The following is an 11,980-nucleotide window of genomic DNA, read 5'->3' as shown; positions in this document are numbered from 1 at the left end:
ATTCATTAATACTAATAACAGGAATATGTTTAATGTGATTGTATTAACACCAAGTGTTCAGAAGAGAATGTAAAGCGTACCTGTTTCCTCTTAAGATATACAGAAATGGCTCTAAAGCTTGTTGATAATGAATATATTATATTAATGAATAATATTTCATGATTTATATGCTATTTAGTATGTTTGCTAAAAAGTAGTTCACTGAAAGAGAAATATACAGTACAAAGTGACATCACTTATGTGTGGGGTCAGATAGACCCCAGCAAATTCATTTAAGTGCTTACTTTTATAAAACTACAATAGCAGAAATCCTAATAGACTTATTTGGATTTTCTTTAGATGTTGCGGGCTGGGCAACATAAAATATATTTTTTAACCATTTTACAACTACAGACACCAAAGAGAAGTTTTTTTTGTGGCAGGCATATTTTCCTCATCAACAATTAAAAAATCATGTTTATTAGTATTTCTCATAAAATTAGGAAAAGTTTAAAGCTAATGAAATAATTTGAAGTATGTTTTTTTAGCCTGTTGTGGAGGGCCTGGGATGTCAACGACCCCCTGAGGGCCATTAGTGTAAACAGCTGATTCGTGAGAACATCTCTCACGGCACCATAACAACACGAGGATCTCATAACAACAACACGACTACAAAAGAATACATCCGTTTTGCAGTTCAAGCCTGGAGCGTTTATGTGTCGACGTTCTAACCGAAGCTAAATGTTTTATTGGGCCTTTGTTCTCATCAGCGGTTACATGCTCATATTTCCCTGTGTCAGTGAAGAGCCCCCAGGATACACATGGATTATACATAAAAAGGCCTTCAGCGAATACATTGAACTTTCATTAATATTTCAATCTGCTGCACTTATGGGTAACACAGTCGACGAGGGATGGAGGGGCACAATAGAACCGACATGACAACTGAGCGGTTTGAAACACATTCAGGGTATTAATGGTCACTCGCTCGGAAAGTTCTCTCGTTTCATTTCTAGGAAATAAAATATCATAGTAATATGTAATCTAGAAAAATACATGTTATTTGATGATGAGTAACTACAAGGAATACTCTGAAGATGCTGGCCTGGGCTTTTCTGGCAGAAAATATGTTATTCATCTAGTCCCTTTTATGCTGTCAATCTGTGAAACATTTCATTTCTTTGGACAAAGTGTAGAAAAGTCTCAGAAATTTCCAGGGCGAAAGCAATTAGACATTTTGAACAAGACATTTTGTTTGTGTGTGTGTGTGGGTGGTGGGGTAGATATAAATACACTTCTCTTCCAAACAAATGCAGGCTTTGGATATTTGGGAATTAAAAGAGCCAAAAGAAGTGCTAAACTGTTTGCCAAAGTGGGTATAACTAACCCTAAACTAACCTTTCTCTGTGCTTTGAAGTCCAGAAGAAATATTCATAGTTGAATATTATCATCTCCCTATAGGCTAATAATGGAAATGAGTCTCCGTCAACTTCATCCCTGGATATATTATGTAAAAAAAATGGAAAATAGTAATCCTATTTTTGGCTCCTACACAGAGTTCAGGAGTTGTAAGTGGGGAGGGACCATAGTCTTCTTACCTTACAGGAGCCAACAGTAAACAGCAGCTGTAGCACCCAAAGGACTTCAGGTAGACCCATCACCATCCTTTGATCTCCTTCAGGTCTCCCTAGTCTTGACCCAGGTTTGGCTCACCGCAGGCGCACAAAACAAAAACACATACGTTGTGACCTCAGACTCACTCCAACGCCCACCTCAGGTACTACTTAGGGACTGTACACCCCTTTAGTTATAGCCTCTGGGTTATGTGTCCGGAATGGACTGGATGGCCTCTGGCTGTATGGAAGGACAACACACTCCTAGTGTTGGCTGCATGCTGAGGAGAGGCACTCGGGCGCCAAGTGGAGAGGACAACTGTCTTAGAAAAAGTGAAAGGGGGTGTAGAGGAGGAGGAGTTGGTTAAAAGGATGATACAGTTTCTTAATGTGTGTGCGTGTGTGTGTGTGTGTGTGTGTGTGTGTGTGTGTGTGTGTATAAATCCATTAGTGTACTGGAATATACTGTATTGCTGGTTGTCATTTGAATACTTTTAAGGGTAACATTTTGAGTAAATGGATTTGTTGACTGATGACATGATTTGAATATCACATATTAATAATTATTAAATAAATGTTCAAGTTCCAGTCCCTATGTTGTGAGGATGTGTGGCTATTCTTTTTATCATGTAAATCATTTATCATAAATACTTATTTTTTGGACTGTTGGCTAAACAAAATAAATGCATACAATAAAGACATTTGCATTGGGAAGTCAGACAGTACCTCAAAATTGTATCATTTACTTATTCCTTTGAAGAATGTAGAAATGTTTTTCAATAAAATTAAATTAAATTTGGAACATTGTTTTCCGAATTTCACATAACGCCACATTGTTATTATGCTAGATGGTTTCTGAACAGAGGCAACCAATCATGAAAATGAAACTCAAACTGGCAAATAAAAGACAGAAAAGCATGAAATTCAAGCTTTCAGTAAAAGGTTAGACTTTGTGAACTCACCTTTATGTTCAGTTCTTCATTGCTTGGATTCGATTTGGGCTAGCCCACATTATCAATCAGTTTATGATAATATAAATTAATTGTATTGATGGAATGTAACATTTCAAGTGGTCGCTATAAGTCTGTGGTTATGATTATTGTGATATTGTTTTATTAAATAGGCCTATTGACATTTGACATCATTTTACCATGTCGAATTTGTTATCTTTAGCATGAAACATTTAGCTCTCAACATGTTAGCATGAACATTTGACCAACTGATAGCAATAGGTAGAAGACAGAAAATCGCCAAAATGATTATTTGTTACCTGAATGTGTAGGCCTACACCCTGATTTTTTCATCCAAGTGTTCTCGAGATATTTTACTACCAACATTGCTATCATTTGCAAACACACCAACCGTTGGTGATAAGGAGACATAGACCCACAACGACTCCTTTTACCTTTCTCTTGTCTTCACATGATCGTTGTAGACACTAACTGAACAGGAATAAAATATTAATCAGCAATGAACAACTGCCTTCCTGACACGGTTGGGTTGAAGCTCAAACAGTAGGCTACATGCAAATTCCCATGCTCCGGGTGTAGTTAACTATGATGTGGATGACTTTCATTCCACACCATCTATATTTAATTGCTTGGAAAATGAGCAGCTTAAGAGTCCATGCATGAGCCGTGTTTATCGGCAGCTCCTCATTAAAGTTTAAGCATTGTTGGAAAATGTTCTTGTTAGATTTATTGCAGATGTCAGGATAGACACAAGAACAGGAGAGAAAAAAAGATTGTGGAGAGATGAGGGTCAAGAAGCGGTGAATGAGGGAGGAGGACTGGGACAGGGAGGGCACACACAAACACAAACCACTCCCCCTCCCCCCCACACACACACACAGTCAGCTCTCTGCCACAACTTTAGGAATCATATTTGACTCATATGTGAAGCCTAGAAAAATGCAAAGGGTTATTTAGGCAATTATTTTTTGATTTATGAAATCAAGTAATTTCTGGGTGCTGGAAGCAGAGAATGGCCATGCTTGCATTTTTTATATCTCATGATGTCAAGAAAAACAAAGGTTGTTCACTTATAATATTGAACCACGGAGATCTGGAGATCACAAAACACTTTTCTCTCAACAAGTTAATTATGATGTGATAACAAGTTAAGTATCTCATTATGATTAGAAAACAAAAGGTTGGCTATCACTTTTAAAATGAAATAATATTATCTCTTTAATCTCTATTATCTTGCGATCTCATGAAAACGTGTGTTATTTTGAAAACAAGAAAACAAAAGGTTGTTTACTCTTATTCCTTATACAATTCAAATTCCCATAATTATATCATGCTCTTTCCCCGAAATAACGGGTTTATTAATGGGTATTCAAAAATAATTGCAAGCACGGCCTTTCTCGGCTTCTGTAGCACACGCACAAAAAAGTATTTAATGGATTGGGGCCAAAACCTATTTTTCTGACCTTGCACAATAAAGGTGCTTAAGCGGCCATTAGGTGGGTTGTATCACTCTACTTTTAACGTTCTTCTATTTGACATGCATTTATACGTATGTGCCCGTCAAGCTTACCATAACCATCTTAAACATGATATATTATTGATTAATAGAAACAATAAATCAAATGAAGATCTAACAAGACCAGTTTACAGCCATAGAGGCTCTGAGAGGGTTTAAGGTAAATGATAACATGCTCACAATGACAGTGCTAACATGATGATGTTTAGCTGGAATAGTGTTTTTCATTTTCATTCATTTGTGCTAGTACATTCAATCTTAAGAAATTAGCTTAGAGACTAAAGTGAAATAGGACCAGTTAAAACTTTGACCTTTTGATGTATAGTTAAAGATGGAGTCAGCTATGGAGAATACTTGTTTTCAATCAAAGTGACTTGACTTGTAACCAAGGTAAAAACAAAAAGGGGGTATCAGAAGGAAAAGATGTCTCTGCTGCTCAAACAATTCCTCTGTTGGCTTTGCTTTGCAGATGCATTCAATGAAACTAAATCAAGTTAACTTAAATGTACATTATGTACTTTTATTAAAATGTGTTACTCAGTCACTTCCCCACACAACTATGCATAAAAGGACCTTGAGGCAATCATGTACCACAGTTTGGTTTGAAAAATTGAAAATATATATAAAACACGGCTTCACAATGTAAAAAAATGCACTGCCCCAGTTCCCTTATACAAAGAAATGTACTCCTGTAAGGAGCCATGTAATAGCACCGTGATGAATTACACTCCAATATACATCACACACTCTCATATACATCACATAACAACATGTTGTTGATAATTATAACAACAAAATGACGACAACAGACAGACAAAGAAAAAAATTAAACAAATTGAGGTTTGATGATAACACAGAACAACGTAAATGTTGCAAAATTACGGATTTTTTAGTTTTTATCAACATGATTCAACTGATGATTGATGGTTGTAGACTTGAGAATGTATAGATGGGAAATAAGTGCATAGATCAATAGATGTATGAATACACATGGTTGAAACTGAGAGCACCGCTGACTCCTTCGAAGACGAATGACTGATAAACACAGGATTTGGTTGACAGTATGTAAATATTTGCACTGCACCTGAAAACACAATATGTGAGTCAGTTGTGCCAATGTATGAGATGAATAGGATGATGACTTTGATATAGGGAAAGTCTGAGTGAATAGAAATGTCCATATAAAACAATGATTTTTTTTGGATGGAGGAACACTGTTGTAGGTAAATCAACTTATAAATATGTGGCACCACGTAAGTCTTGAATGTAGTTTTCTCCCTGCATGTAAAAAAGTTTCCATGGCTCTTTTTTTCCTATTAAATTACTCCTGTTGTAATATCCCCCGCCTCCTGCTTGGTTAACCGTTGAAGCAGACCGGGCCAACTTGGAAACCAAATTTCTGGTTCCCTTTTCCAAAATCAGGCACGGCAACGTCGACGATGGGGAGCGTGTTGGACAGCGGGGCGTCAAATTCCAACACTGTCCTCTCTTGCCCCGAGCGCGTCTACGGCAGAAAAAACACAAATCGTACAATCACAAAAAAAAATGTAGGCGCGCTTGTTTACACTTCGACTGCCTATCCGTGTTACTCACCTGACAGCCGTCGTACAGCGCGCTGATGTAATGCGTGTTCTCGTGTGTCATCTCCTCTCCGTCGCTGCCTCTGAAGCGCAGTGCGTGTTCGTGGCTGTGTGTGGCGGCCTGCAGCCAGGCAGCAGAGTTGAGGCAGTGGAAGGTGAAGGATTGTTTGGCCGTGGCGCTCAGCAGCTGAAGGAAAGTCAACTGCACCACGTGAGTCGGAACACCGTCCGACCCGGAGTAGGACAACTGGAGGGGGAGCACCAGATTCACACATAAACAAACATTAAGTAGCCTACTCAAAAAGGAAGGTATGTACATGTTAATTGGTGGACATTCAATCTTCTATTTAGCTCTGGGAAAACCAGATGTAGTAATTGATACACTGGATTATGGCTGCCTAATTGAACTTTTTTCTACTTTCTACTTTTATTAAACGACACACAATGTTTCCACTCTGCCAGGAAGTCTGCCAGGTCTTCACCCAGCTAACATGACAAAAGGAAAGGTGTTTTTCCCCCTCAGATGCCATGTAAGAGGGTTAGACTGCCATGATAAGTAGAAGCTTTTTTTTTATGTGCCCCTCACAGAACACGCACTTACAGTTACACACCGTTCTCTTTTGCAGTTCAGTAACCAGGGGAATAACACTCTGAACAACCAATTTCACACTTAACCAAGCTGGATTCACAAACTCGTCAAACCTCCAGTCTCTGCCGTGCCAAAATGGGAACTTTGCTTCTACCGATTAACTTTACAGGAAGCAAAATGGTTGGTACTTGGAACAACAGCTTCTGCCTAATGTTGCAATTTATGCTTTGGAAAACACATTTAATAAAATGCTGTTTGCCTTTTTATAGCTAACCAATGCTGCTAATTAGCATTCATCCAAATATGTCTGACTTTTGCAGTAGTGTTTATAATTGTGATTTATTTCACGTTTGAAGTCATTAACCCACAAAGCGTTGTATAAAAATACCCTGGAATACATTGATAAAAAAATCAATCCACAATACCTGTTTTCCTTTTCGAAATTTACTGTACCAGGTGCCGGGCTTCTCCCCTTTCCAGGCTGCTAACTTCACCTGATGACAAACAAACAGTTTCATTTTCAGGACACCGATACAAAATACTAATAATGTTGAATCTCGTTATAAGAATTAATTCAGCTCTTGGCGAAAGGATCGAGTTAGGTTTGAACAGATCGGACAAAAGTGTGGGTGGTTTTGTGTTTCTGCATGAATACTAACCGACTGGAACTTCTTGTCCGGGTACAGACACGTCTCTCCCTCTGCTGTGAAGTTACAGAACACCTTGAAGGAGTCTCTATGGCAACCCTGGTTGGGATCTATCCAGTACTCACCTGGAGCGAAAGAGAGAGAAAGAAAGGATGAAGAGGGCAGAGAAGTCATAAAAACACAAGGACGAAACCACTGTCAACAACAGTAAAAAAAAAAAAAAAATCAATAAAATCATCGGATAGCAATGATGGTAGACGTATAGAAAACACACACAGACAGAATTATAAACTGCAGTTGTGACAAACACACGGCCAGAGAAACAAAAAAATATATTTCCCTTTTTTAACATCAATTTGAATTGCTTAATTTCTGAATATAACCTCATTTGTATTGTTTAATTTAATTCAAGGGTTACTTTCATTCTCCGTGCCCTTTGATTATCTACATTTCAGCCATTGTTATCCTTTGGACAATATTGTATTGTATGTGAAAATGATAAATACATTTTTTTTAAACAAAAAAACTGTTAAAGTACCGTTGGGGAGCTCGGGATGGAGGAACCAGAGCTCTTTGCAGGTGCGTGCGGGGCTGAGGTAGGTCCCCTGTGGGTTACGCAGACCGTCCACCTCCACCTTCATAGAGGACAGAGACGCAAACACTTCCTCCATGCCTTGGCCCTCCTGCTCCGCCTGGTCCGCCTGCAACCAATCCTCTTCTCCTCTATCCATCGCCAGCCTTTCTTCATCCTCCTCTTCTAGTGCAGCCCCGTCCACCGAGGTGTGTGTTCTCCTCCTGCGTCCTCTCTCTGGCAGAGGGGCGATCCCAACGGCTGGCAATCCCTGTGGAGAGCGAGATGGAGGTTTTTTTTTTTAATATATTTTTTAAAATTATTATTAATACAGACTGTATACACTTAGCACAATACAATCTTTGATGAAAAGACTAAAAACCAACAACAATAACATGCAAAGTAAAATAAAGATACAAACGAATTCATGTTCATTAATAATGGCAATTGAAAAAAATAAAAGTTAATAGGATCCATTGAGCAAATAAAAATGACAAAATAGTAATAATATTTTGATGGAGAGTGACAAATCATAAACATAGGACATGTAGAGCGGCCTTGAGGTTTAGTCCCACTCATCACAAGAGCAAATGTTATCCCATTTCATTTTGTGTTGTGTTACTGTATACTGGCCAAAGGATATTGGCTTTGCAGTTTATTTTTTTTGATTGAGGGAAGTTTTTACTCTTGATTGTATGTTAAAGATTATTGTATGTATGGTTATTTGTGTGAGCGGGACTTACTGGTGGTCCTGGATGTCCTGCAGGCCCAGGGTCTCCTCTGGGACCAATTGGACCCTAAATAGAGACAGAACAAAGGGTTCGATTTAGGCTGGCAGAGCTGCAAAGCTCCAACATGATAGCACTGACTAATTAGATACAATTAAACAAGCTTCATCACAGTTACCTGGTTTCCTTTAGAGCCTTTTTGACCAATACCACCCTGAAAAAGAGGGAATGAGTAAAAGGTGAGATGAGCAATGTTCCACTTAGCGTGTCGCTAACAATGGTGATATATGTTTATGCATGTACTGTCTTGTGTACTCACAGACAGACCCGTGGGACCAGGGGGGCCAAAGGATCCTCCTGGACCATTTGGACCCTGATATCAAAGAGAAATTAAACCGTCAGACAAAGAGAACAGGAGGTAACTTCTACAAGTGGGAGTACTTGGGTCTGTTTGTTGTGTATAAAGAAGACTGGTTCCTTTAAAATTAGCTTGAGAACATGCACAACGGTTCTTTACTGCTTCTTCAGTTTGGTAAACACAATTAATCAAATAATTACTCATTACTCTAATCAAATCTAATTACACCTAACATACCAAAATAAAATTGAGAAAGTTCAAGTTCACCTGAAAATGTCTCGGCTGTTTTATGCTATCAAATAATTTTTCTATATACGTACATACTGTATATATCCTACAGCCCCAACTACTTCCTGTAACTAGTGTTAATGTAATTGACCAAATTCTTTTTATCTAACTGAATTTTTTCATACACTCACAAACTTAACATAAAAGCTGGGCCCACTTACCAACTCACGGGTTGGAAAATGCAGGCTTGTGTGTGTATGTGTTAGTGTACATTATCAGCACCTCATCTCCTTTAGAGCCCTGCAGTCCCTGGTTTCCGGGCAGTCCTCTGTCTCCCTTCTCCCCGATGTCTCCGGGTGGCCCTATCAGACCTATCAGACCACCGTGACCCTGCACACATGACAAACATGAGTTATAGAGTCTATTTGAAGTCAAGGTCAGAGTGAATTTAAAGGTTTGTAAAGTATGCCCGCACCTTGTCTCCCTTCTTGCCGTGGTCTCCCTTTAGTCCTAGTAACCCTGGGGGTCCCTAATAAGATGGCGTCAAACACAAGTTGAAATATGGCAGGTACATTAAAAAAACTTATTTACTAAAACTGTATTTAAAGGTCCTAATTTGAAATAAATTTGCAATAGTATTGTTTCCTCCATTGTCCTCTTACCATTGGACCTGGGGGTCCAGACTGGCCGTGTGGTCCACTCAAACCCTGCTCTCCCTAAAATAAAAACACAAAATTATGGAAAAAATTGGGCCTCCATCTTTTTTTATGCTCCACTCCCACTGCTTCATTCTTGTCTGTGTGACTTACTGCCGGGCCGGGTATCCCTCTCAAACCTTCAGGGCCAGGCTTCCCCAGGTGTCCCTGGGCACCGACAGGCCCAGTCTTCCCCACGGGACCCTCCAATGCAGTGGCACCCTGAAACAGCCAGAGAATAGGGTGACCTTTGAGAAGCTGTGGTGTTTTCAGGTGTTATTATTAAAGTAACTACGAGGAACTTTGACTGTCTGTTGATTCTAGCTGCACCTTTGGATTAAAGCGGCAGTGTTTTCACGACACCAGTGCCAAAGCGCGTGCTTGCTGCGCGTACATTTTTTTTTAGGAAGTGCATGAAGAGAGACCACCAATGCGTCACGATGAGTTAATTTTTTTGGTGACTTTTTGGGGGGAAATCCGACTGGTGCAAATGTGTTAATAATAACTATATAAAAATAGTGTTGTTTTGGCTCATCTTGTCTTGTTTGCTGTTACATGTTATTTATGATCATCAGAGGAAAAAAAACGAGACTGTTGAATTAACATCGTAGGAGGTTTGTAAAGAGTTGTTTCTAGACTCCTCACCTTGTTTCCTTTCAGGCCTGCCTTTCCTTCCTTGCCGGGTTTTCCCAAGTGGCCCTGGTGAACAGCATTTTAAAACATGTTAACCTGAATCCGTCATTCAAATGCAGAAAAGCACAAACAACAAACACGCGTTGTAAGAATGCTTCAAGAAAAATGCCCCTTAACCTCGTACTGACAGAGGACAGAATGAGTAACCTTTTACTAGAGAGAGAAAATGAACGATTCTGAATGCAGGCCAGGCACTGACACATGAACAAGGAAAACACACAAACCCTTCGGCCAGGAGCTCCAGATGGTCCCTGTTCCCCTGCCGCTCCTGGGGGTCCCTGAGCAATGTAACAGAAGCGTTATATAACCAAGTCATGCACTGTAGGACCACAGCATCCTCCATGTTTTATTGATCAAATGATGCAAAGGATGTCATTGTGTTTGATGAAGAAGAAGAGGAGGGAAGCTTACAGATTTGCCAGTTTCTCCTATGTCTCCTTTAGTCCCGGGCACGCCGTCTACACCCTGAGGAGAAAATAAAGAAAAAAGTGGGCACAGATAAACTACACTTCTTTTGCACCGGGAAAAAAAGTTGAAGACGTTTTATTGTAATGGAAATGTGATAAAATGCTTAGAATAGATAGAGCAGGCACTCACGTTGGGTCCGGCCTCTCCCTGCTGTCCGAGGTCCCCAGTGAGGCCTATGGGTCCCTGAGGAAAGAGAGACAATGTCACATCATTACATTATACAATATAGAGTTGGAGACTATAGTAGGGTATATCAGCTCTATTTGAAAGTTGTTTTTGTTTGTAGTATTGTTTCTCACTGAGTTGCCCTTGGAGCCATCCTCCCCTGTGGGGCCCCTTTTTCCTGGAGGACCGGCTGCTCCTGACTTGCCCGTGTCTCCCTTCTCCCCGTGGTCTCCTTTCCCTCCCTAAAGAAGAAACAACAACAGGAGTGAGTGATGTAACAGAGGAGAAAAATAAAAGAGGAGATTTAAAGTGGGATGATGCTTTTGGAGCAAGTTTGAAGACGTAGCAAACAAACTCACTGGCCTTCCGGAAACACCAACTGAACCAGGGTCTCCTGCCTCGCCATCCTCACCCTTAGAGAGAAAGAGACTTTGTGTAAGAGATCTAGGAAGAGATTATGTCTTTTATTTTCATACAATATGTGTGCAAATGTCTTTACCTTCTCACCACCAACCCCTGGCTGTCCTACCATTCCAGGTCGACCCATGGGACCCTGAACAACACAGAAGACGTTGCAGTGTTTTTTCAGAAATTCAAAACAAGTGCTGGACTAAATAAGGAAGCATGAATATTAAAGTGAGACTCACCTGTCCCCCTATAGGTCCCTGAGGTCCATTTGGGCCTACTTGACCATGCGGACCCTAAAACCCAGTTATGAAATGCGGGAGAAATGACATCAGTTTATTAGTTTGTGTAAATGGAATGACAAAAATGTGATGTAAAATCATAAAAGGGGACGCAGATATAAGCTTACCATTAGTCCCACATGTCCACTCTCACCCTTCTCTCCTGGAAGGCCAGGCATGCCCTTTGGAAAAAACACACACAAGTTAATAAGAAGGATTACAGTGAGGAGCTTCAAGTTCATCTATTATATGGGATAACTTCAATGGTGTGCACCCTGACAGCTGTGTGCACATCTGACCTGTAACCCTATTGGTCCCTTCGATCCCTTGAAGCCGCGCAGTCCCTCGTCTCCTTTGGGACCGTACATGCCCTGCTGGCCCCGGGGCCCCACCTCTCCATCTACACCCTGGGACACACACAGGAGGGTGAGTGTCTAAGTGACTTCGAAATGAGGATCTATCTATTTATTTTCAAGACATTGTCAAGTCAAGG

General features: G+C 40.1%; 1 protein-coding gene across 1 annotated transcript in view; it reads right to left on the bottom strand.

Annotated features, from left to right (window-relative positions):
- Nucleotides 1-4,615: 4,615 nt before the first annotated feature.
- LOC307251424 (uncharacterized protein) overlaps nt 4,616-11,980 on the bottom strand; it is a 41,919-nt gene continuing 34,554 nt past the window's right edge. Inside the window, exons 45-66 of the mRNA XM_080028795.1 lie at nt 11,787-11,894; nt 11,616-11,669; nt 11,449-11,502; nt 11,301-11,354; nt 11,161-11,214; nt 10,936-11,043; nt 10,766-10,819; nt 10,580-10,633; nt 10,393-10,446; nt 10,121-10,174; nt 9,590-9,697; nt 9,443-9,496; nt 9,256-9,309; nt 9,063-9,170; nt 8,514-8,567; nt 8,373-8,408; nt 8,210-8,263; nt 7,434-7,737; nt 6,908-7,020; nt 6,674-6,742; nt 5,673-5,906; nt 4,616-5,583 (exon numbers count right to left, since the gene is read on the bottom strand). Coding sequence (XP_079884921.1) covers nt 5,437-5,583; nt 5,673-5,906; nt 6,674-6,742; nt 6,908-7,020; nt 7,434-7,737; nt 8,210-8,263; nt 8,373-8,408; nt 8,514-8,567; nt 9,063-9,170; nt 9,256-9,309; nt 9,443-9,496; nt 9,590-9,697; nt 10,121-10,174; nt 10,393-10,446; nt 10,580-10,633; nt 10,766-10,819; nt 10,936-11,043; nt 11,161-11,214; nt 11,301-11,354; nt 11,449-11,502; nt 11,616-11,669; nt 11,787-11,894 — 1,983 coding nt within the window. The 3' untranslated portion in view covers nt 4,616-5,436. The remainder of the gene's footprint in view (nt 5,584-5,672; nt 5,907-6,673; nt 6,743-6,907; nt 7,021-7,433; nt 7,738-8,209; nt 8,264-8,372; nt 8,409-8,513; nt 8,568-9,062; nt 9,171-9,255; nt 9,310-9,442; nt 9,497-9,589; nt 9,698-10,120; nt 10,175-10,392; nt 10,447-10,579; nt 10,634-10,765; nt 10,820-10,935; nt 11,044-11,160; nt 11,215-11,300; nt 11,355-11,448; nt 11,503-11,615; nt 11,670-11,786; nt 11,895-11,980) is intronic.

The sequence above is a fragment of the Ammodytes marinus genome (genome assembly GCF_949987685.1).
Source record: "Ammodytes marinus genome assembly, chromosome: 6".
In the NCBI taxonomy this organism is placed as follows: Eukaryota; Metazoa; Chordata; class Actinopteri; order Uranoscopiformes; family Ammodytidae; genus Ammodytes; species Ammodytes marinus.
The sequence above is the reverse complement of the archived record's forward strand: the minus strand, read 5'-3'. Positions and strand labels throughout refer to the sequence as shown.